A 25,735-nucleotide genomic window follows, 5' to 3' on the forward strand; every position below is an offset into this window, starting at 1 on the left:
CCGATGTTTTATCAGATTCTATTAAATAATGTCAGTCTGCATAATCATTAGAGGGCTCTGATGGTGCAGTGATCTGTACAGGTGATAAATAACCATACAGCAGGATTTATGTGGATTTTTTTCATTTAAAGAAATAAATAATTGGACAGATTCCTCCAGGTCTGCGTCTTCTTCCGAGTCTTAATTTTTACCCTGCTGGCTGTCACCACCTGCTCAACGGTAATCAATACGTGGACGCCCCCTAAATCATTTAACTTCTCATTAAAGTGCTGTACACAGGTGGACGCTCCCTAACATCATTCAAAACCAAAACTGCTGCATGAGACAGATTTGTTTATCACTTCGTTAACGTGCACATAAGCGCAGACGCTCCCTGAGACATCACTGCACTCATACTGCAGACACACGCTCCCTAACTCAGTTTACCACAGCCTGAGGGACGAACGCCTTGTAGACAGTCCCTAACTCAGTTAGCACAGCTGTAACCTAATAACACATGATGAGGATGTGGAGCGTGTGCTGTGTGAGTGGTATCCAGCTGTGTGTGAACACAGAAATATCATGTGTGTCTCACAGCCACGAGAAAGAGTGCACTGAGGGTGTGGTCAGTGCACCGTGACATCACTAGTGGGTGTGGTTACGGCTTTTCACTGTGTTTGGTTTTAAAACACTTCATGTCATGTTAAAAAGATAAATGAAAATGTAACTGATAAATTATGAAATCAATTTTAGTCTTAAAGTTCCTCTTCAGATGTGTTTCAAACTCTGTTTATTTGTTTATGTTGTTGTTAGCTTGTAACTGGCAGTGGCGGACACAGTGTTGGTGCTTGTGCTAATGCTAACTCTGGTTCTCTGTAAGGTTTCAGGTGTATTTAGCCCAAATTCAGAGAAAAGTAGGAATTTTATGACAATGAAGTCATGAATTTGATTTGTGTCCAGATCATAAACCTCATCAGTACAGTGAGAATATTCTTCCAGCAGCTGATAAAAAGCTCAAACTTCAAAAACTAGATCTATATTTTAAATAAAGAGTTTTGAAGAAGATGTAGATGAGGTTATTAACTGTCCGTCTATACAAAGAACACACTGTGTTTCTATTCACTTCATCTCGTTTACAGCAGAAACAGACGTTAGCAGCAGCTTTTTAAGTTCTGAAACACGAGAAGCTGTTCACTGAGCTCCAACATGGCCGCCACAGGTGAGCCACACACCTGACACTTCTAATATTTCCCTTCCTCCTCTCCTTTCTCCTCTCCCTTCTTCCCTTACTCTCCAAGCAATACGTTTCTCACATGATGTCACCTCTATTGCACCTCCACCTTCACCACCCTCCTCCTCCCCCTCCTCCTCCTCCTCCTCCTCCTCTTCCTCTTCTTCCTCCACATGTTAAAGTCCTGACACACCTGCTGAGGGATTACGAAGGTGTTGCACAGATGTTGCCCTTCCTCTTCATCGTGTGGTAGAGTGCTAATGACTGTGAGTACAACTTTATCGCACTGCAGAGAATATCCTCTAATATCCCTCCTCCTCTTCCTCCTCCTCTGTTCATCGAGTGCTGATGAAGCTGCTGATTAAAATGTTCCACATGTGTTGCCTCCCTCTCTAACACCCTCCTCCTCCTCCTCTCTGTGTCTAACTGTGAAAACATGAAACCAACTCCTCACTCTCCTCTTCTGCTCTTTGTTTTCATGGTTTACAGACACAGCCTCCTCCTCCTCTTCCTCCGCCTCCTCTTCGTCGTTATAAGCAAAAATGGGAAAAAAATTTAAATGAAAAAAAAAACAGCTTTTCCTCATCCTCCTCTTCACCTCCTTCACTCCTCCTCTCCAGATGTGGGAAAGTACAGCACAGTTGTGTGTGTTTTTGCAGTAGATGTGGTGGTTTAGGCCATTTGAACCAATCAGGGAGGAGACAGTTGACTTGTGTTTCCTGTGTCTTTAAAGTTCAAGACCAAATAGTAAGAACAAGAAAAGATGGCAGCATGAGGTCAATATTAAGAAGTTAAAACTGGCTCCATTAATGCATCAAAAATAACAATCCACATTTTTATTTACCTCTCTTTTGACCATCAGAACAAGGCAGCAGCTTTGCATATTTTTATTACTGTTAACAAATGTGCAGACTCAAACCAGCAGTGTCCGTCTCTCAACTCCTCCCTCCTCTGTCTGTGGCTCTCAGCTCTGAGCTCATTGGTTCCTACTGAACAGGTAAATCGTTAAAAACTCCTCATAAAGATATAGTTTCATTTTTAAAAGTCTCAGTGATTTACTGAAACAGCTGCTCAGTAGTTTCTATCAAACAAACAGAGGAAATATATAAAGCATTTGTTGGGGACTATTTTCAGCAGCGGATGAATCCACATTTGAAGCACAGAACACTTGTTAGTCATGATTCATGGTTCAGGGCTTTTCATTGGATCCTTTAAATGAGATTTTCAATGCATAACATTTACAGTATGTACATATTGAAATGATACTTTTACATCAGTAAATTAACTAAATACTTATTAAACCATGGCTCCTCTCACATGTCTGACTGCTCTTCCCTTAAATAAAATACACTGTGTATTTCCAAACGTCCCTCTTCTTCTCCCATTTTCACTCCCCCTCCTCCTTAATGGAGCTGGCACAAAATCAATTTTTTCTACTGGTGTTTTTACGAGTTTTGAGCGGTGTAGCCCCCAGGAAATACCCCTGTGCAGCCCGACACATGAAAGCTTTCAATGTTACCAAACTAACCTTCAGCCGTATAAAGAACCGTAAACAGTGTTACAGACTCAGTCAGTGCTGTGTGACGAGGTTCAGCTTGAATCAGTGCAGGTAGTGACTGACACGTTTTGCCCTCGGGTCTTACCGTAGCTGCATGTGCAGACCTACAAACCCAGTTCAAACCGACTGATCTGCGCTCGTCCAGACTGGCTGCCCCCGATGTTTCCTGTTCCAGAGTCCGACTGTAGCGTCTGTGGATATTACTCCTGATCCCCAGAGAGACTCGCTGCTGCAGTTTAGTTGAGTTATGCTGCTTTTAGCGCCCATTAGTGTCAATGTTTGTTGTGCATTTTGATTGAAATACGTCTGTACATCTGTCTCCAGGTTGTTTTTAAAAGTTTTTAATGTTTATTTACTGTAATAACACACATGGAGCATGAAGACAATTATCACAGTAAGTTCAGTAAAAACTTCATATTTATCTTCCTCCACACACTCTGTTTTTCTTCTTCTGCCTCTTTTTATTCATCATCTTTTTTCCTCTTCCTCTTCTTCCTCCTCTTTATCTTCTTCTCTGAATTAAATCCAGTGAAATGTGTGCATTTCCTCAAACACTCCTCCTTCCTCCTCCACTCCTGTTTCCCCTTCTTGTCCAGTAGTACTCTTCCTCGTCCTCCTCCTCCTCCTCCTCATGTTAAAGTGCTGATGAGGCTGGTGAGCGATTAAGGAGGTGCTCCACAGATGTTCCCCCTGTGATTGATCGCTTCATTTATTGTCTGAGGGCTGAATGTAATAAACTCATTAGCACACTCCCTTGGTAGGAGGCCCGTGTGTGTGTGTGTGTGTGTGTGTGTGTGTGTGTGTGTGTGTGTGTGTGTGTGTGTGTACAGTGTCCACCTCTCTCTCCATCTCTCTGACAGCTGATTGATGGTGGTTTTCTTCTCTCCAGGGTGAGTCGCTCGGTCACGTCGCTCCGCCGTTGTTTAACTGAACTCAGCCGGTCGTCGCGTCACATCACGTCACAGGTAGTTGTTGCATGTTTGACGTTCAACAGGTACAACACACAAATGTCAAATGTCTGCCCCCCCCCCGAACCCATTGACCTACAGTCAGCTGCTGTGGTGGCTCTGTGGTTGACCTCTGACCCCACTGGTGTGTGTGTTACAGTCTGAAGCGTTTCTCCTGATTGAAAGCTCTGATTTCCAGAATAAGCCGTGTGAGCCTGAGAATCAATTTCCTCAGCAGTGTTTCTCATTATGACTCGATTCACTGCAGAACTCACGCTGCTCCACATCGATCTTGCTCCATTTCCATCTTCAGTCTCAGGCTCAAGGTAATATCACATATTCATCCAGAACCACAGCCTGCAGCTTCACAGCAGAGGCACAAAGACCACAGAGAGACACAGACCGACTTCAGAGAGACACAAACCGACTACAAAGAGACAGAAACCGACTACAGAGAGACACAAACCGACTACAAAGAGACAGAAACCGACTACAGAGAGACACAGACCGACTACAAAGAGACACAAAACAGTCTGGGGGTCTTACTCCTCTGCAGGGAGAGGGGGTTGAGTTGTTGTTTTATAACCCTCTGTGTATATATTGTTGAATTTTTTTTGTTGTATTATGTCTTCACTGTGCGGAACAGTTGCTTTGGTTTGTTTTATATCATTATAAACTGAATATCTGTGGGCTGTGGATGGCTGGTAGCAGAAAACCTCTTTTGGGAACTAGCACTGGGCCTTCGTCACTGCTCACTGACCTTTTATGGACTACAGCAGTATTGTAAAATGCACATAATTAGCCCTTATGCTAGCAGTTGTAGTAGTCGTCTGCTTGGTCTCATCTGCTGCTTAATAATCTGAAATCCCACAATATGAATTAAAGAGAGTGTGTTGATTGGTCGTCTGTAGGGAAACAGAGTGAAGCAGCATCCTCTCCCTCCTGCCAACTGGCTGCCTCTGCTTGTTTTTTGGACGTGGACCTTGTGTCTGTTTCCTGGCCAGATTATTTTTTCCTCTCTGCAGTGCTATCAATAGACCGTCACATGACGGCCATGTGTGGTTCATGTGAGGATGCTGGAAGGGACTGAGGAGGCTGGGACGGTTTCCCCCTCAGTGTTCAGGCGATCTGTTTATTGCACTGCATTAAGAACGCCGCGCTGCCTCCGTGTTGGTGCAGGGGGGAATAGGAGCAGTAATATATTTAGTAATGACCCAGTTCTGAAGGGTGCTGGCAGGGGTGAGCGCTGGTTCCTGCAGGAGGATTTCTGAAAATGATCAAAACCAGAACTCCAGCACGCACAAAAAATAACTCCCTGATAGATGAAACACTCTGGTGTTTATATTCTGACCTGTGGCTCCAAGTGGTAACCTTTTAAATTTAAAGACAGTTTTTCAGAAATCTTGTAAAGCCGTGCCCGGTCTCTGCTGCTTTACACCAAAAAGAGACTAAAGAGACCACAGATCAAACACTGGGGAACTCAGCGTCCTGACGACCGAGTACTCACCCTCCACACGGTACGAATGTTGAGCCAGTCAGAAACGTGACTCCAGTCCAGCTGCTGCCCGTCGACCACAGTGGACCCTCTGTCCGTAGTCTCATTAACCTCTGTTCGTGTTTGTTTTTCTGTGAAATCTGCATCATTAATTAGCAGGACAACCAGTTTTGATTGATGTCTGACTCCACGAGACGTCGTGTGAAGCAGCTTCTTCCTGTTGTCCAATCATAAATCGGTACCAACAACTTATTTTTCCTGAGATTTCATTTCCTCAAACTCATCAGGAACTAAATTAATCAGCTGAAACAGCTGAAAAAAATTTATTTGTTTGTTTATTTATTTGTCAAATTTATTACCTGTTAAATTGAAGATATTTTTGTTACAGATGATTTTTTTATTTTCCATCTCATTGATCATCCAGGGATCGCTCAGCTGTACCTTCCCAATCCATCATGGCTTCCTGTTGTCCAGGATGTGACCCTCACCCTGATCCTGAATGTTCAAAAAATCTTAGATTATTGGACAAACTGTGGTTTCAGATTTAAAGCAGACGTGACAGAAGTTTCCAGGAAACTTTTAGTGTGTTAAAAAATAATCAGACCTGTGCTGCATCTAAAGCAGTGTGAGGAGTGTGTGGAGACGTGACCCTGCAGAGCTGCTGTCAGAAACTCTCAGCAAACCCACTAATCCACTTCAGTAAGACGTCCTCCAGATCAAATGTAGGCTGTTCGCTCAAAGTCAGAGCTTGTGACCCATTTACACATCAGCAAACTCAGTTTTAGCCTCCTCTGCTGCGAGAAACCGCCGGACACATTTAACGGCGTCCGGCCCTTTTTTCACTCGACAGTCACGGCTCTCAACCTCAATTCCAGGCCCCGCTGGTTCTCACATAATACTGTTTTGGAGTCGGTTTGTTCCTCCAGAGGGATTGCAGGCCGATATCCGCCCCATTTACACCGGGAGCTGAAATCCCAAAGAAGACACGCAGGGTGTTATTTTAAGTTCTGCCTTCACAGAGGCCGAGCTGTCGCCCTGTTTTAAATTTCAGAAATGAAGTGTCGCCGTTTTCAGAAGGTCCCAGAGCTGAACGAGGAGCTGATGGACTCTGGACTCCTACCTGTTAGGTCATGGTCTGATGGTGTCTCCCTGTCTCGAATGATACGTTTTAATAAGCACAGTGTAATTAAGAGGGAGTGAAAGAGTCTAATTAAGATAATAAGATAATAATGAGGCCATGATTTGTCCACAATGATCCTGTTTCCTCTGCTGATAATTGTAATGATGTAGATGGAACATGAGTAAATATGTAGGATCTGTTCTCCGACTGTTGAACTGTGACAAATAAAAACGTCCAGACCGACGGTCCTCCAACCTGAACATCACCCACAGCAGCGTCTCCTGAAATACAGCCCCTACAGCAGCAGGCGTGCACACATTGGTTGTCATGGTTACAATAATAAACACTCAGACTGTACCAAGAGCGTGTACCTACCTTCGTCGCCATGGTTACTATAATAACGGTCATGTCTTGGTTAGGTTCAGGAAAAAATGGTGATTTGGGTCAAAATAAGTTCTTCCTCAACAATAGATGATCTTTGTTGTCATGGTTACAATAACAACAACATAAACTGCTCCTGTCACATGGGAATCGAACACCGCTCTCCTGGGTCATATTCATCCATCCACCCCAACCTCCTCCTGACGTGGACTTTGTCACTCTATAAACTACGTCACCGCACTTTTCCCTTTGCTCCTGTCATCATCACTACGACCACTAGATGTCGCCTAGCAACAGAACCTGACTCGGGGTCATGGTGACCTGCTGACAGACGACCTGTGACCTCGTTTGTTACAGGACAGTCTCGATCAGATCTACTTTATCCAAAGAATGTCAGAGATTGACCAGTTTTCCCACCCTGATGGAAACCAGCTGGTTTCAGTTCGTGGTTTAAGACGACCTCAGGTTCAGGTCTGGGAGAGATCCTGGTTTTCACAGTGACTTCAGACATTTAACCAAAACCACCACCCTTCACTCACATTAACCAGAGAGCTGCTGTGGTCTGAACAGCCGGACTCTAAACACCTGGAAGCACTTTTGAGAAAAGGATGATTTGGTTGTTGGTTGTTTCTTCTTTTCACTCATGGAGAAATGAGTTCAGCTGTTCATCAGCGTAGCTACACGTGAGATGTGAAGCGAGTGTGTGGTCTTGCTGTTTGCTGGGTTCCTGAGGTTTAAAGGTATTTTTGCTTCAGTGAAGCAGGATTGTCAGTGTGAGGAGGACGTGGCTGCAGCCTCATCACATGTGTGAATGGGAAAAATATGAGTGACACCTCTCTGGGGTTTTGGCACATTTCCCGTCTGACACCCCCCCCACCAACACACACACACACACACACACACACACACACACACTGTGCTCACCGTCTGAATCCAGTAATTCAGAGCTATCTGCAGCAGCCTGAGCAGCTGGTACTTCTCAGCTCACTGCTGTGTTACACGTCTTAATCATATTTCTTTGTATTTGAAATCCGTTTTTCTGTCACCTCTTGAGATTTCACTTTCTTCCTCTTTTATGTTTCATAACATCACACGTTCTTTTCAGTAGTTTGCTAGAAAATGTTTTTTGTTTGCTGGCACTGAGTCGTTTCATGTGATGTTTATGGGTTGTTATTAGCCTTAATTTTAATTAGGTAGCGAGTGTTTAATTAGCCACACTGAGAGTTTCTGATGGCTCAAATAAATTCCTGACATGTAAAAATGAGTTCATGAGTTACTGTGATTTCTAAATGGCTTGATGAGTATTTATATTTGATGACACTGAATCTAAAAATATGGATATTCTGACTGTGTGTTCTGATTTGACTGAGCAGCACAGACGCAATTGCTTCAGAAAGAAATGATTCCTAAAACAAAACCTAACGCATTTCATTTTGCCTTTCTGCTTTAACTGTAACATCACCGATTGGTAGGACCAGAACCAGGTGGGACTTCTGGGTAGTGTAGTCTTGTGTAAAGAACTCTGGATATAAAAGCTCAAGCAAACAGAAATCCAGTTGTCTGACTCTGTAATAATTCACATGTATGTGATGAAAATGAAAATAAAATCTGTTCTGACCCTTACCCTCAGGACCCTTGCTGGTCCCAGGTCCCCACTTTGACCCCCACTGAACCGCAGGCCACATGTTATTGGTATTTAATACATGAACAAATGAAGCCAGATAAGCCTTGTTCTCCCTCCTCACGTTGTTGTTTTAGTGATAGATGCTGACAGACTCCTGAATGAATAAAAAAACGGGGTTAGTCTAGTAGGAAGACTCTCCAAATCCCGCGGGAATTCCTCCATCTCTCAGGCTTCCCTCCATACATTTTTAATGAGCAGCTCTCAGCTGAAATCTCGCCCGCTCTTGTTTCTTCCTACAGGCGATAATTGCCTCCCTGGATTTTTTATTTTTTCATTTTCCAGGAAATATTCTGTCTCACCTTCTGCTGCTGCTTTGTCTTTTTTTTTATCGTTAAAAGACAAAGATTAGTTAATATTTCGTTTTTTCTCTTTCGTTAAATTATTTGTAATTCATCAGTTTTATTTTTTGCATATTTCTGGAGATGAAATGCAAAGAGGACATTTTTTTGAAAATTTAAACTGAGCGTCCTAACAAAACACCCAAAGCCTGATATTAAAAAGAATTAAATTATTGTCATTGATTGTCACTGATGTAAGCTATTTATTGATTATATTTTTCCTGAAGTATTGTCCCAGTACTTCTGGTTATATTTGTGCTCTGTAATCTAATATAATGCTTCTAAGAAAATCATGCGGCTCGTCTTTGGCGCACAGCTGCGGCCTGCGACAGGTGATGAGCAGAACGGTCTCATCTCCTAAACCTGTCGTGTTATCTTACATTTTACTGGCATCCCTCTGACACATTTTGAATTATAATCACGGATTCTTCGCATCCGATATCACGCAGTGTTTTGCATGTTTTCAACAGTGGAGCAGTGAAAACAATAAACGCCATGAAGCGCTTTCCTCTGTGTTCTTTCTTATACCCCCACGCCCCCCCACTTCACTTCACTTCACTTCACATCACTTCACTTCACATCACATCCATATTCATGCAGAAACACGCCGTGCACGCGTTTCCCCTCGGGAGCCCGCAGCACGCACACCGCGGCTCAGCTTCATTAAACCTTAACGAAATCACACATTAGAGAAAAGCCAACTATTAGAAAACACGGAAAACTATAAGGCCTTCAAGCGATTAACAGGGATGCTGTGCTCAAGCGACAAAAATGCTTGAAAAATACAAAAAAAGGAGCTTTTATCAGGTCAAACTGATATGGAAATATTCTAATATTACAGTGACAATACTATAAGATACTGTACTGCAAGCAGATAGGCTGATAACATAACATTTAAATCCCTACACAATTATAATAAGACATAGTATCATAAAATTCTAATATTAGCCTATAAACCAAGAGTATTGTAACAATATAAATGCTGTTTAAATACCATAAATCACACAAAAGCTGTAGTCTATTATTCTGTATTTTGGTTTGAAATTTTCTCCTGCAGCATGAAAACGAGATCTGGTTTCATCCTTCGAAATATTTATGGCATAAAAATACCATAATACACAAATTAAGTCAGGATGAAATCAGCCTTGCAGCCATTGACTTCTCCATTTAAATATTGTGGAAATATCATAGAAATATTCCAGCGTTTTCTCCCATAAATCCCATAAATCTCCCACTTTTTCACTGCTTTATTACTTTTTTTTTGCTTCATATTTGATTTCATGAAAACAGGATCTTTACTGGAGGATTATGGGATATTAGTGTCATTGAACACAACACAGTGTGAATAAAGTCAGCCCAGAGCACTACAAACCTCTCCACAGAATTATTAATAAAATTTAATAGAAATACACCTTCCTTCCCATTATAGATTCACATAATGTTCACCTTTTCACTGTTATTAGCCAATATTTTGTTTAATATTTCCTCCTGCAGCATGAAAACAAGGTCTGGTTTCATGCCGGCATTATTATTTTGGGATATTGGGCTTTTTAAAATACAATAAAAGACAAAAAAGTAGGAATAAAATCGGCCTAGAGCTGTACAGTCTTAGTTTTCACCTCCGTATATTATCCTCGTTTTTCACTGTTGTATTTCTTTTTTTTAACAACACTGGAAGATCATCGGAATACGGGTGTAATTAAAATACCATAAAATACAAAATAAATCTGATTAAAATCATCTTACCATAAACTATAATATCATAAAAATATCAGTTTTCCTTCCCCTTCATTTTCATAGTTTTCATTTCTTACTGTTGTATTATTTTATTCAGTCTTCCCCCATAAGTAAAAACGAGCTCTGCTCTCTTCCCTTCAGTAGGATGATGGGATTGTAAAGTTAAAACCCTAAAAAGTCTGGATAAAACCAGCCTGAACTATCACAGTCTTCACTATGTCAGATCCTCTTTTGCCTGTTATAAATTATGATTATGTTCCTTTTAATATTTCCTCTTCCAGACTCCAAAAAGGAGTCTTGTTTCTTCCTTTTAGACGGATTATGGGATAACCGAGTTATTAAAAACCACAAAAGACAAAAAACAAAAACAGAAAACTAAGTATTCACTTTGGATTCACCTAGTTTCTGTCTATCTTTGATCCCTAAAATCTCCACCTTTCGCGCTGTTGTTTAATATTTCATCCTGCAGCATGGAAACTAGAATTGGTTTCATCCTTCCAGGAGGATTATGAAAATGTCATTAAAATAGCACAAGTCAGAAAAATGTGCAAAATGAACCTTGTAGAAGCACAGACATAGTTTTATCATAGAAAAACACCTTTTGTTATCAATCTTTCCAGGAATCTCAGTAAAATCCTTTTTGTAAATGTTTCTCCTGCAGAAGGAAAAGGGATCTGGTTTCCTCAATAAGAAGGATTATGTCTCATTAAATTACTATAAAACACAAAAGAAGTCACCAGGAATATTATAGGAATATTTTATGTTTCCTCCTGCAGCATGAAAACCAGCTGTGTTTGCATCCTGTGCTGTGGACTAAAGACTTAGACATCAGTCCACTGTAATGATTGATCAGTTTAACGATCGAATCCAAATTGGTTTAAAGGTCTTGGCAGCTTGGATTATCCACGTTATACAGAACAAACATCTTCTACATAAGGACAGTGAACCTATCTCCTCCTCCTCCTCCTCCTCCTCGTCTCGATCAATATGAGTGCTGAGACATGTGGCAGCTCAGGGACTCTCCCTCATTAATAATGAATGCACTCCAAACCCCACTCTGTGTGTGTGAGGAACAAGAGTCCATCATCTTGAATGCCACAAACCAAACTCAATACATAAAAACCACAATTTTATCCCCCTCATCAAAACGACAGCACACACTTCTTTTCAAACATTAGTCATTTTATTTATTTATTTACTCTTTATCATTTTAGCAATCTTTTATTTTTTTTATATCTCAGTAGGCCTATAATTTGTAAAGTATCAATCTTGTGTTAAAACTTTCTGGGATAGACTATCTATAATAGAGCTTTTTTATTTTTATTTTCTCAAAATCCTTTTGATATACATATTCTCTTGTTAGATAATTTTTGGAATAAGTCCTTTTTTTTAAAACTCTTTTTGTTACGCAACATCCCCATAAACAAACGAGACAAACCAACAAACAAACAGAAGTACATATCTTTTTGTCAGAAGGCAGTGGAAACGTCTGTGCCTCAGCAAAGAAATAAACAACCTCCTCAAATTTATTTACTGTATTTATGTAGTTTATGATGCTACTGCACTGTTGGGACTCGGCTTTTTAATCTAACATACAGACCTAAAATACTGTATATCACCTCTAAGGTCGTCTAGTATGAATCACTGGCGTATGAAAAGGGGGGATGTGCTAAATGGCAACAGTCTTATCGCTCTTCAGCCACGGTTTGATTTTTTTTTTTCTTTTAGCTACACTGGCCATGAAGTCATGTCTTCGTATTGCTGTCAGCTTTTCAAAAAATCTAATTCCTTTCTTTCTTTCAGCAACAACTTCTTCTGCTCACAGATTCATTCATTTCTAACACATGGTTCTGCTGAGCAGGGATGTGAAAGGACAGAAGAATGGCGGAAAATCAACCACCAACATGAATACAGTTCAATCTAATGTGCTTCTTCTTTTACATCGAAAACACCCTTAACGGTTTTTACCAGTCTGATGTGTCCAACAGCAACTGCAGCTTTTAACTCATAGGATCTCAGGAAATGAGCACAAGGTCTGAAGACACACTCTGATTCAAGCAAGAAAAGACAAAAATGTTTGTTACAACTGCTCAAGTTTTTGTTTTTTCAATTAAACCTGGATCAAAATGCTAAGCTAAATGAACAGCACATGTTGCCGCATGTTAACCTGAACTGTTAGCTAACCTGACCTGGTCTGGTTCAGCTGCTAAATTAGACTGTTAGCTAAAATGATTCAATTTGTTATGGCTGTTAAGTGAACTGAACCTATTAAGTAGCCTTCTTCAATCCGGTTTAGCCGCGAAACTCAACCGTTAGCTAACGGAAGTCCATCTCTTCTCGCCACCAAATTAAACTGTTAGCGGTTTATTTAACTGTTAGCAAACATTCACAGAATATGTGTTTAGCTGCTAACTCAAACTGTCAACTAGCCATTATTGATTTACTGATAAACTTTTAGCTAATCTGACTAATTTTGTCATTCTGATTAATTGAACTCTGGTTTAGCTACTAAATGAATCTGTTATCTAAATCTCCACTGTTAGCTAACTTCACACAACATGTTTTAGCTGCTAGCTCAGACTAGCTAGCCTTCATAAATTTGTTTTGGCAGTTATAGCTAAACTGAAATTAGCTGTCTTGCCTCAGTTAGTTTTTGTTGCTAAATCAAAATATTAGCTAACCTCACACAAGCTAGTGCTAAACAGTAGGAGCGACTGAACTGAAGTTACTTTTCAAGCACTTTAAGCTAGGTGGAAACCATTAGCGAACAGCTCATGCTACCGAAAGTGGAAAACTGTGACTGCTGTTGTTCTATATTCCTTTCTGTCAACAGCAGTAATCAGCATTTCAGAGTTTGTGCTCATCTCCTGAAATGTTTTGAGGCGCTCTGAACTGACTTCATGCAGGTTACGTCAGTCTAAACTGGTCTTTGAAGAAAAGCAGGCTTTAAATTTTCTCAACTATGTCCCAGCACCTCAGGGCTTGGTGGGAAAAATTAGGCTACGGTCACACCAGAAACTGGCACAGCGAGATTTCTCTAATGTGGTGTGGATTCTGTAAGTGCTAGCCAACTCAACAATCAAAAGTAAAACACTATAAATGTAAAAACACACCTACTGCAGGCTCACGATTGACTGCAAGCCATGCATCAAAGACAATATTGCAGGTTTTTTGTCGGCTTTTTGTCAACGCCACAGATTTACCTGTAAAGGTTGAGACTGTACAGGAGAACGTTGTGCAAGACTGACCTCACCACCAATTATGACGACTCCATTTAAATGAATTAAACTTGGTGTCAAATGACACCTTGATAAATAAAAGCTGGTGTGACCGTGGCCTGAGCACAATAAACAGCCAATAAGAATACAAATATTACATCACCATCAAGCATTCAGTCCATCAAACCCACCGGGCTCAACAGAGTCAACTTGGCGTAATAAAAAAGGAAAAACTGTCCGTGATGGAAATGAGGTGACCGGTCTGGAATGGGCTCTAGGCCTCGGTTTGTCTTATTGATTTTTTGGAGTTAAGCTCAGCCTCGCGTTACACATGGAGATGTGCCTTTAGGCCATATGGGAACCCTAATATATAGCCTGATACTGTGTCAGCACCCAGCAGTCACATAGCGCTGTCTAGGCCTAGCCTACTAAACATCAATAATTCATGGTTGACTTTAATACTGTGTAATTCCACGATTGTAAGCGGGCAAGAATCCATCAAATTTTCATCATTGTCATCATTTCAGCTCAACGGCTTGTTGAATATTTCATGTCGTCGACCTCTGGGTCAGGTCAGCGTGTGATTGGATGAGCGCTCCGGGAGGACGGCCTGCAGATGTCCCAGGAAGGTGTACCCGGCCGCCGCACGGTGATGTAGTAGTAAAAACTCCATTTTGGGTGCAGTTTTCTGGTGATGAAGTCAAACTCAGTCCTTGAAGTTGTAATTTCTGTATTGAAGAGTAGCTATCACTCTTTTTCTATTTTCTTTTTTTCATTTGGGTTTTTCCTTTTTTTTCTTCTTCTTTTCGCTTTGTGTTTTTATTTTCTCCTTGTATCTGTTAAAATGCCAGCCAAGTCAGTATGGTGGGCAGTGTGGTTAGGACCAACGCGAGGCCCCTGGCGTCGGCAGATCTGGGGGCTCCGTTGCCGCCGCCACAGAGTTCAAACAAACTCCCACGGAAATCCAGGTTGCGGGACTCCTTTTTCAGTTTCTCCCAGAGGTCCGTCGCTCCCTCCTGGCAGTCGGCCAGCGCCGTCGTGGCACAAGAGTGGAAGTTATCCCAGTAACTGGCAGGAGAAAACACAGCAAGCATTAACACCACAAGCTTATGACTGCAGTGGGAGGCTGGTTTTTAACTGAGGAGGACGAGCCAAGAGTGGAAGTCATCCCAGAATCTGGCTCAACAGAAAACAGAGCGAGGACAATAACAACACAGCTGATGAGAACTAAACTAAAGCCGGTGCAGAAAGAATAACAGCGCTGTGTCTGCCAGCAGCACAGAGACATTTTTTACACTTATAAAGGTTTTTAACCACAAATGAGACAAAACTCAGCAGGTCTGAAGTGGCTGCACCGCAGTGAGTCAGTCTGTTAGTTAGAACTGCTGCAGCCTTTTATAAAACAAGTTAGATCGATTCCATTAAGTCAGGAAAGGCTTCAGAAAGGAGATTAAATTAAGAGAGGCAGCCCTCCGTCACATATATAATTTTTTTATTCTAACTTAACTGCGTCTTGACCAAGAGACAAGGGAACAAAGCTTGTGAAGACGATGAGGCAGAAGACCAGAGTTCAGTCTTTCCTGTGATGCTGTGATAAAATTATACTTTTTAAAATTAGGATAAAATTACAATTAAAACTCAAACATTGCGATATAAAGTCATTTCTTTGACTAATTGTAAACTGTTGTAACTTCTATCATCTTTTCTTCCATCCACATATATTTCTTTCCTTCCTTTCCTTCCTTTCCCTCAGGTCCCTCCCCCACCCTCCATCCTATCCTCTTTTTCCCTCCCTTGTTTCCTATCCTCCTTCCCTCCTTTTTCCTTACATCTGTGTCTTTTTCCTTTTTTCTCTCATGGTTCATCTAGATTCTTCTTTTCTCTCTTCTCTTCTTTCCTTCGATGTTCCTTCCCTGTTTCCTTCATCCTCCCCTCCTCCTCCCTCCCCTCTTTTCTTTGAGGGTTTCATGTTTAATTCATACTGAAGCATCACCGTTTTCCTCTCTCTCTTTAACTTCCTCTTTGCCCTCATTTTTCCTTCCCTCTTTCCTCTCATCTTTTTTTATCATTTCTTTATTTTATGTTTTTAATTCTGTGTTTTATTTTTCCTCTTTATTCTTTGTCTTTTTTTGGATTAGACTGTTCTTTTTTAATCACCACCTCTCATCTGTCCATCTGGTTTTTTCCTCCCCTTCCCAGTTAATGTAAAAATGACACCAGCCTGTTCACTGACACATGCTGCAACACACACACACACACATGCACACACACACACACATGCACACACACGCTCGCACACACGTATCTAATCCAATCTTCCAATCTGCTCTTATTGATGTTGACCTCCTGAACCGAGTCGTGTCGATGCTACATCTCTGAGCAATTAACGTGCATGTGTGTGTGTGTGTGTGTGTGTGTGTGTGTGTGTGTGTGGAGGAGTATTAATGCGCCCCTCCTGCCACGCCTCAACACCGCTGTGATGGAGCTGTCACCAAATTAAAAAATCATGTGTCTGTGTGTGTGTGTGTGTGTGTGTGTGTGTGTGTGTGTGTGTGTGTGGAGGGGTGGGGGCTTCCTGCTGCAGTGTGCCATCTGGTGCCCACCCGTTTTGGATGGTGGGATGGACATGGGGGATAAAAAGGGGGGTGGGAAGGTTGGGGAGCTGGGGTTCAGCTGGCTGGTAAGACCCCCGCCCTGCACATATGCAAGTTTCCCCCTCAGGGTTTGAGCTTAAATCACTCATATTATTTTCTGTTCAGAGTCAGGAGAGCTTCACTGTCACGGGCGGAGCAGGTTTGTATGAGGGGCCCTGGATTCGATTCTTTGATGAAGAACGTTTCTGTGATTGGATGAGATTATTCTTTGGAAAGAAAATTTTAAAGCATTTATTCAAATAGGGGAAAATATTTCCAGCATTTGTTGCTGAATTAGCAGAAATTCCTGTGATCCATACATGATTGTACTCTGCATTATACTGCATATACCCTTTAAACTGTATCTGTTACACACTGTGTTCTACAGCAGGTGTGTGTGTTTATCTGACTGAGCTGGGAGGAAGAAGCTCCTGAAAGTGAAGCCAGAACATCTCCATCGCCCCCTGGTGACAAGTGATGGCTGCAGTATAGGTCATAAACCCCGCCCCCTCCACGTTCGTGAAACTAAAATAACAGAATTTTTTTTTTTAATTAAAAAAAAAAGGTTTTTCTCATCATGCTGGTGAATTTTCACATTCTCATCTTTCTTATCAGTTGGATTTTAAGTGGTGGTTTGATGCTATAAAAAGTTGGTGTGATGTCATGATTGACAGCCATGATAGCCACAGGCAGGACCTTGATATCTTGGCTCCACCCCCTGATCACAACTGCACAGACTCAAGGTGGCAGCGCTCGTGTCTGGGATATTTTGGCTTCATTTTAGTGCAGTGGGAGGAAGTGGAGACATGTCGTCCATCTTTATTTACATTGGTGTGGACAAAATATCCCAAGAATACCTGTACAAGCTAAAGTAATCCCATTCCTCAGTTCAGTCAAACCTCCAGTGATGATTAAACTCCGTGGTCATTTTCCACGGTGGAGGCAAGTATGAGTCCCAATGCTAAAACCATCTCTGACATAATATTTCATAAAGTGTGTGAACGTACGTGCAGATCTTGTGCAGGTTCTCCCTGTCGTCCAGGTCCTGGGGATAGTTGGCCATGTTCTCCCCCAGCTGAAGCAGACAGTCTGAGAAACCTTTAAACACTGAGTCACATTGACCAGCACTGACCAGCACCGTCTGCAACACAGAGACTGCAGGGGGAGGAAGATGAAGAGAAAGAGGGAGGTAAGGAAAGAGGGGGGAAGAGAGGGGCAAGAGAAATTTACTTAGATGAAAACTGGGTTAAGATTCTGTTTGATGTCTTTTTGCAGGAAAAAGGCCTTTGTCCATTAATTTGACATGAGATATAAAATACAGTGTCATCAGCAAACAGAGAGAGGCAGAAAGCGTCGCTCAGTCACTAATACAGCATTTCTACCAAAACAGAGACTGAGAAATAGGCAGACTGCGTTACACAGTGATCTAAGGAGAAGTTGGATGTGAGAGAGAAACACAAACATAAAATGCACGAGTTATCAAATCAGAAAAAGCTGAGACAAGTGAATCAAGGAGCTTTGTCAGGGGAAGAACGATGTTATTTCCATCATTGTGATTGGAAAAATATTTTTTAAATATAATTTGTAATTGTAACATAGTAAATTTGAATTTTACCAGCAGTATGCACAGATATAGGTTGTCATCTATCTTACAACTCTTGTATCATGTTAAAGAAAAAGGTCACTGAAAATAAGTAGATTTTTGAATGGAGTCTGGTGGAGAGCAGCCTGAAGCTTGGAAGTGACATTGATCTATTAATTCTTAAAATTCAGCTCTAAAACTTCCACCTCCTGCTGTAACTGTCCCTCAAACTTCTGAATGACGCCAGTCATTGATTTCTTTAGCTGCAGTCTGTCGCTGAAGTTTATTTTATTGCATTAGACTGAACAAGTGTAATAAAACTCATTCATGGATCTTCCTCATGTGAAAACATAAAACATGCTTTGACTTTGCCTGGTGAGGTTTGAACTGAGCCAAAATCACATTTCCCCTCTGACTGTGTGTGTGTGTGTGTGTGTGTGTGTGTGTGTGTGTTGCCAAGTCAGACACGCCTCCATCCCCCCTCAGCCAGTCACACACGTGCACTAACACAACAGACACACGCCCCTTTACATGACCTTTGTTAACTCATTTTGTGTTTGTGTGTGTGTGTGTGTGTGTGCGTGCTTCGTTAAGCAGGGGATCAGGCTGATTGATTGGTTTGGATAATAACGTGCCTGCTGTCCGGTTCCACTCGATCAAACTGTGGACTAACACAGCATGACGTGTAGGATGAGACACGGCTGTTAGTGGGGGACGAGGTGTGTGTGTGTGTGTGTGTGTGTGTGTGTGTGTGTGTGTGTGTGTGTGTGTGTGTGTGTGTGCACTTTGACAGAAGGTTGTTCCAGCTTTTTCTGGACTCTCTATACCTGTGTTTCAGCCTGAGCAGGAAACAGTTTTTCATGGTTCTGATAAGATGCAAATGCACGACACTGACTGAACATTCACTCTGTTTACAATCATGATCCATGTCTCTGATTTCTTTTCATCCTGAGTGCTCATACTGTAAATTTATTTTTCTATCTTTTCTATTGAAAGTCTTGTCCTAGAGGAGGCGTCCCTCCTCTGGTGCTCCTCCTGACATGATTATTTGGGGAGTTTTTCCTTATCTGAATCAAGTATCTAAGGTCGGGGGATGTTTAAGGCTGTATGTGTATCTGTGATATTGGAGTTAGGAGTAAGCTGAGTCACTAATGTCCATTAAAGACTGATGTCCATTTAGAGAGAGAACTCTGGTAAGTCAGGTTTTACTTGAGCACCACAGCTCTTATCTGTCGGGGAGAGACCAGCAGGCTGAGGTGGGTGTGCCACAAGGCAGCATCCTGCCCCCCCCCCCCCCCCCCCCCCCCCCCCCCCCCCCCCCAGGGCAGCAGAGAAGATACAGCAGCTGATGTTGAAAAATGGAAGTGGCTGAAAGATAATCATTGAATCAGTAGCTTCAAATTACTCAGTTAACTCCTGTACATTGTTGATAACAACACAGATGTTGCTAGAATATCCTAAATATAGTACGAATAATAATAATAATAATAATATATAATAAAGTAAATAACCAGCCAGACTATTCTGTACCCTATAAATTATTTGTATAAAATTAAACTGCTGCAGTAAATATATTTTATGGGAAACATAACTGCGACCAGATTACGCTTCCTATTAACGTAATGAGTAAATGTTCATTTATGCTGTTGGCGAGTTGCAAACATGTCGGTACTGGAGATCTCAGTAACATGTTGACAGACAGCGTGGTTGTCTTCCACCACAACATCACCTGCTCTCTGGTTCATCCACTGCCTCCTGGAGACATCATCCACCCACAGATTATGTTTCCTACAAAACATATTTGCTGTTGCAGTTTATTTATATAGAATTATCATTTCTGGATTATCCAAAAACTACATTTGTTCATAAAAATGCCCAAAGACCAAATGGCCAACAAAAATTCATTTTAGGCCTTGTGTACAGTATTTTCCATATTTTATCCCTGTTTGACAGGAAGGAAACTGGGCCCATTGACTCACTGATTCATGAACAAAACAATGAATTATCCACAGCTAATTCAATATGGTACGTGGAGTGTATATCGATCTGGAATACACTGTGTTTCCTATGGTATTTCTATAATATTCTCACGATTTACAACAGCCTGTATCTGCTATTTATCACTTATGTGTCTAATAATTTATTGTACTTTATTGTATTTTACCTCCTACAATTGGGAGTTTTCACCTTGTATCTATAATCACAATAATAATTATAATAATGATAATAAATTAAGTGTAAAAATAGCACATTTGTGTTGCTGTATCTGTGGCGTTTCATAGACTGACAGTATTTCTTTAGATATATAATAATATAATTTACTAGTCACATATTTTGAATATTTCTCAGATGTTGACAGGTGTTGACGTTCATTCTGAGCTGGACCTTGTTTTTCCAGATGTTGTGATGGGATGTACAGAACCTGTTTCTGTGGTGAGTTTAATGACCTTATATGACTTTATCGTCATTTAGTTACCATAGTAACGCTGCCTTTAATATTCCCACTGGGATTCATTAAGTCTTTTAAACCCAATGGTAACATCTCTATTATTCTATAACATCACAGGTAATTATTTCCCTTTTTTAAATATTAATATCACTGTATCTGTGTAATGATATTTCAGTATGTTAGTTATTGGAGCTAATATTGACTTCGGTGAGTTCAGTGTTTTTATTAATGTTCCTTTAATGTTCTTATTCTTCTATTAACCTTGATCCACTTTTGAAAGAATCTTATTATATTTTCTCTGAGTCCTTTCATGTATTCTTGTGTCATCACTGTGTTGCTGCAGGGTCAGTGCTGTCACATGTATTTTCCTGTGGTTTGTATTATTTAAAATTGCCCATAGTATCTTTATAATGTCTTTGTAGCTGCACTGTGTTCTTCTAATATTGAAACTGTATGGATGAATGAGAGCCAGACCCCCCCCCCCCCCCCCCTCCTCTTCCTCCTCTCTCTCTCTCTATCCATTGTTTCTCCCAGTGTCTCTCTACCACTGTATGTTGGAGGCATTACATCATCTCAGACTAACTGGCTGCTATCACTGCAACATGTTCCCGCCTTCTCTCTGCAGCGCTGACATTATTATATATATATATATATATTTTTTTTTTTTTTTTTTCCAAACGGGGTCACTAAAACCACATGAATGAAGTCGACCCCCCCTCACCCCCAAACCCATTCACTCATCCCTAATGTCTTCAGGATTTCATTCATTTAATTGTTCACATTTTATTGATGACATTTTCTAAAACAGGTTTTTCTTCCAGGCTTTTTTCATTTATTATTGATAAAGGTTTATTATTAGTGACATGAGTTTGATCTCTGATCTATTTCAGCTCAGTTGGACCTGAATGTTTCATTTTTGCTGCATTTTAAGGCGAAAAATCTTTTTGATTTTTTTTTTTTCAAAATAATCACCACTGAACGTTTTTATGTTTTATTTATTTATTTTTTTTTTATTTGTCGGTTTGATTTCAGTTTCTTACAGGCTCTGCTCAGAGCTGCAGACACGGCTCCGCTTTTTGTCCATTTATTCGTTTTTTATCACCGCTGTCTTTTTATTCTTGGTCCCTGAATGAGTTTTCTCTTTTTATTTTTTACGCTGGTTTTATTTTGCAGAAACATATTTTCATCCCTTCACCTTTTGTTTTCGTGTCTCCTCCGGTTTGATTTGTGTTGAAACCGGGACAGTCCCATCACACGCGCATCAGCGGGAGCGCGCACAGCAATTTCGTTCACGCCTCTCATCAGGCACGCTCGCACTCATTCACCCCACCTCCACACACGCACACGCACACGCACACACTGTTGCCTGCAGTGCATCGATGCCAAAAGCAGCGTGTTGTAGCTTCCACGGACACACCCACCTCCGACACGAGGCCATTTTTCGCGCGTAAAAACGCCTCAAAAAACCACATTTCAACCATTTAACAACAATAAAAAACATAAAACACCTTCAACTGGTTTTTAGATCATTATGGAAAAACTGCTCATGAAGGCGTTTTACAGGAAATAGTAATAATAATAATAATAATAATGATAATAATGATAATAATGATAATTATAATTATAATAATAATAATAATAATAATGATAATGATTGATAATGATAATGATAATGATAATGATAATGATAATGATAATGATAATAATAATAATAATAATAATAATGATAATAATAATAATGCAGATTTAAAGCCGTGTGGTGGTTTTAGCGGGACGTGGAGGTGTGAGGTCCGCGGCCGCAGCGCGCCAAACCTCCGCTTCCAGCAGCCAATCACACTGCAGCAGTTCAAACACAACAAAATCCAAACTGGGTTCAGCCAGAACCAGGTCCGGACCCGGAGCCGCAGCAGGCGGATCCGGACTCAGTCTCACATTTAGACCAGTGAATCGATTTCATTCGATTTCCTCCCTCCGTGATGATCAGTGTGAGAAATAATTCAGCTGCTTCCCGCCATCATTTCATTCACTTTGATCTGAAAACAGTTTCTCTTTATCTCTCATCTGATCCTGTTTCTGCTGTTTCTACTGTTTCTACTGTTTCTGCTGTTCATCATTTCACTCATCTCTCCTGATCCTCTGGACCGTGAATATCAAACCTCTCTCTCTCTCTCTCTCTCTCTAACAATAGCACCGAGGAGGATTCTGCGTCTTGAATAATTCAGCATTTCTCTCTGCCACCATCACACTCACACACACTCAGACACACACACACTCACTCACACACACTCAGACACACACACACTCACACACACACACTCACACACACACACACACACACTCACACACACACACACACACACACACACACACTCATGCAGAGCCCTCCTCCACAGCGTCGTTATGCAATGCAACAGCAGACAACATCCCGGTATTTCTGCTGTTTCAGCTCAGGTATGTGCGGCTCTTTATTTGGTTCCAGGGATTAGACGGATCCAGGAGGAGCAGGTTCCTCCCGCCGCCGCACAAGCCCCATTTATGCTTGATTTTATTATAAAACATTAAAAAAAAAATTAAAATAGTGCAGATTTTATTTTCCACCGTGCACGAGGCGGGTGCGCGGTGTGCGCGTGCACGCGGAATATAAAGGACATGTAGGAGATTTTTCCATCTTTTCTTTGTCTTTTGGTTCGTGCGCGGAGCAGCTGAGAGAACAAACCTTCAGACAGACGTGAAAACGCCATCAGGCTGCTCCCCTGTGATCCCGGGACGGCCCGGGTGAGCGGTGCCTCCCTGCGGCCCGGCTCGCTGCCGGGCCGGGCTCGGAGCCTGCGGGACCCGCGGAGCCTGCGGTTTAACGGTTTACAGCCAGATTTCATCCCGAATAAAGGAGGGTCTGCAGGCGCTGCAGCAGGCCTTTTCCCGCCTCTGTAGCTGCTCTAACAAACCACAATAACACACCAACATCCAAAAAATCTGACTCACATGAAGCCAAACAACCGCTTTTATTTCTTTAACATTTAAACCGTTCATTTTATGTTTTATTATTATTATATTTGTTTAACAGGTAAAAAAACGCAGCAAATGTCTCCGGTTTGGGACAGAGAGGGAGGAGGAGGAGGGGCGGGGGGGGGCATTCCCCTTGTTAGCACACACACACACACACACACACACACACACACACACACACTCTCTCTCTAAATGTGAAGTGTAGCCCCGTTAAAATGAGCCGCGGCTGCTCACGTGCCTCCACTGCCTCACACGAGCCAAATCAGCGGGAAACCGCGCACACGACGAGCAGGTAAAACCAGGGAAAAAGCATCAATATCATCTGCAACGAATTTAACTTTATGAACCTGAAAATAAACGAAATCAGAGGAGATGAGACAGAAAAGCTCCTCCCTCAGCAGCAGGCTGAGCCAGAAATAAGACGAAAACACACAAGCTGTAACCATGAAAGCTGATTTTTTTAAACCTGGAATTATTTCTAAAAATAAAAAACACATTCATGCCTCAAAACGAGCCGCAGGAAAGACAAAGACTTTTTTGTATCGTTTAAAAGACGAGGATGAAGCGACAGAGGCGCAGTTTGAGGACAGTGGAGGATGGAGGATGGAGGATGGAGGGATGGAGGATGGAGGGATGGAGGATGGAGGATGGAGGCGGTGTGGAGCTGCTGAGCGCGGCGGGCTCGCCACTCACCGATGTGCAGAGCGAGACACAGTGCGAGGCATTTGGAGGACCAGGTTACTCCCATCCTCTGCGTCCTCCTCTCACCATGAGAGCAGAGATTCAGAAAGTTGGAGAGCAGCTGAGCAGGAGCCGCACATTCCCCGCGAAACACCCGCAAAACGGCTACATCCAGCGGCCCCCGGGTCCTCCTCCTTCCTCTTCCTCTTCTTCCTCTTCTTCTTCTTCTTCCTCTCCTCCCGCTCCGGCTCGTTGAGTCTCGTTATTTCTTTCCTCCGTGCGCGGCTCGTCCTCCTGTGTCGTGCTCGGCTCTGCGCGTCCTGCCTGGTTTTACGCGTCTGGAGAGAAAAAAGAAAATAGAGAGAGAGAGAGAGAGAGAAAGCCCCTCCTCTCTCTCTCTCCCGCTCTCTCTCTCCCAGACCTCTAGTCTCCCCAAAAGCCTAATGATCATCCATCTCATTTTTAGGCCTATCAACATATTTTGATTAAAAACTGATTTATTAGAAATTTGCACCAGAGAAAATCTGGTCAACAGCTACGTTTGGTTTATATGGAGCTGGTTTTATCAAATTACTTTAATTTTTAATTAACAGCAACAGAAAATCTACTGAGTTCAAATTATTCCACTGCAGCAGAACAGTGAGGCCGCAACCAGCTATTATTGTCGTGATCAATGCATCTGACAGGTATTTCCTGAAGTAATCGATTGAATAAAAGTCAGAAAATACAGAAAAACAACACGAACACATTCAAACAGCTTCTTTTAATCTGATCAACAGTTAAAATCTAAAAAAAATTTTATTTAAAATTATAGTTTTTCGTTTTAGTTGTGATTTTTTTTTATTATTATTGATCGATTATTAATGGTTTATTTGAAAGGGACAGAAGAGAAAACAGTTTTCGGATACAAGTATGAATTACAGTGGTTCCGAGTCTTTTCCAGATGTTGGCGCCCTGTGACAATACAGAGGCCGGATGATGAGCTTTTGTTTCAGTGATAACGATGAACAGGACTGAAGTGAAGCAGGAGGGATTCAGCATCTGTCTCCACTTTTAATTCTTCCTGTTTCTACATTTGATTCTTCAGCTTTTACCAAGGATGTAACGTTTTAGTGCACAATCAGTCTGAGAAACAGGTTTATGATGTGGTCTGATAGTGACAACATAAAAGTTCCCGATCACAGTCTCAGGTTTTAATATGAGAAAAATTAAAGTTTTATTTTTATCTTTAACATTTTTAAAGATCATTTCATTTTAAAACATTTAAAAATATATTTATGGATCAGAACTGTTCTGTTTTGCAAATGATTCTTGGGCCTTCTTGTAATACCTTCAGGGCCCATCAGTGGGCCCCGACCCACAGGTTGAGAACCACTGTCATAGGGTTTATGGTATGGAAATAAGAGCTGAAGAGCAGGATTCAGTGAAACACATGAAGCAGGAACAGGAAGTGGAGCAGTGATGTAACCAGGAAGTGGCCTGAGCTCAGGTCTGGTTGGGTGCAGCGTGGTCTCCTGTGTTAACGGACAGCGATCTGCATCATCTTTACCTTCTCTTTGTTTATACTCTCAAATAAATCTCAACCCACGTGATGCAGGAGGATCTCTGCACGTGTGACTGACCTTTGACCTTTACAAGAGAAACACGTGCAGCTCAGGGAGTCGTATTGTACGAGCTGCAGGGACGATGACATCAT

The 25,735-nt window shown here is 41.6% G+C and overlaps 1 protein-coding gene and 1 long non-coding RNA gene across 3 annotated transcripts; one reads left to right on the plus strand and one right to left on the minus strand.

The window, feature by feature from the left end:
• Positions 1 to 1,122: 1,122 nt before the first annotated feature.
• LOC139624932 (uncharacterized) lies at positions 1,123 to 6,721 on the plus strand. Its single transcript, XR_011691785.1, has 3 exons — positions 1,123 to 1,198; positions 1,393 to 1,476; positions 1,700 to 6,721. It is a non-coding gene; the product is annotated as an uncharacterized lncRNA (long non-coding RNA).
• A 287-nt stretch (positions 6,722 to 7,008) lies between these two features.
• nrn1a (neuritin 1a) lies at positions 7,009 to 24,379 on the minus strand. Of its 2 annotated transcripts, XR_011691784.1 has the most exons (4): positions 24,052 to 24,379; positions 17,329 to 17,476; positions 13,272 to 14,756; positions 7,009 to 12,803 (listed from the first exon to the last, which is right to left on the minus strand). XR_011691784.1 is itself a non-coding variant. In XM_071484362.1 (3 exons), the coding sequence occupies exons 1-3, from the start codon at positions 24,104 to 24,106 to the stop codon at positions 14,528 to 14,530; spliced, it is 432 nt and encodes a 143-aa protein (XP_071340463.1). In that variant the 5' UTR covers positions 24,107 to 24,368; the 3' UTR covers positions 7,009 to 14,527. The 2 variants fall into 2 exon arrangements, 1 of the variants encoding a protein (XP_071340463.1); XM_071484362.1 differs by having other exon boundaries at positions 7,009 to 14,756; positions 24,052 to 24,368.
• Between the last annotated feature and the right edge of the window lie 1,356 nt (positions 24,380 to 25,735).

The sequence above is a fragment of the Trachinotus anak genome, unplaced genomic scaffold (genome assembly GCF_046630095.1).
Source record: "Trachinotus anak isolate AG129_WGS33_773 ecotype Australia unplaced genomic scaffold, CSIRO_AGI_Tana_v1 ptg000009l, whole genome shotgun sequence".
NCBI lineage: Eukaryota > Metazoa > Chordata > Actinopteri > Carangiformes > Carangidae > Trachinotus > Trachinotus anak.

Bases quoted from the DNA above. Each gene is read 5' to 3' on its own strand.
- nrn1a (XM_071484362.1), bottom strand. From the start codon at position 24,106: ATGGGAGTAACCTGGTCCTCCAAATGCCTCGCACTGTGTCTCGCTCTG. The intron at 17,477-24,051 runs GTGAGTGGCGAG...CTCCCCCTGCAG, and splicing joins GTGTCTCGCTCTGCACATCG to TCTCTGTGTTGCAGACGGTG. The intron at 14,757-17,328 runs GTACGTTCACAC...TTCTCCTGCCAG, and splicing joins AACCTGCACAAGATCTGCAC to TTACTGGGATAACTTCCACT.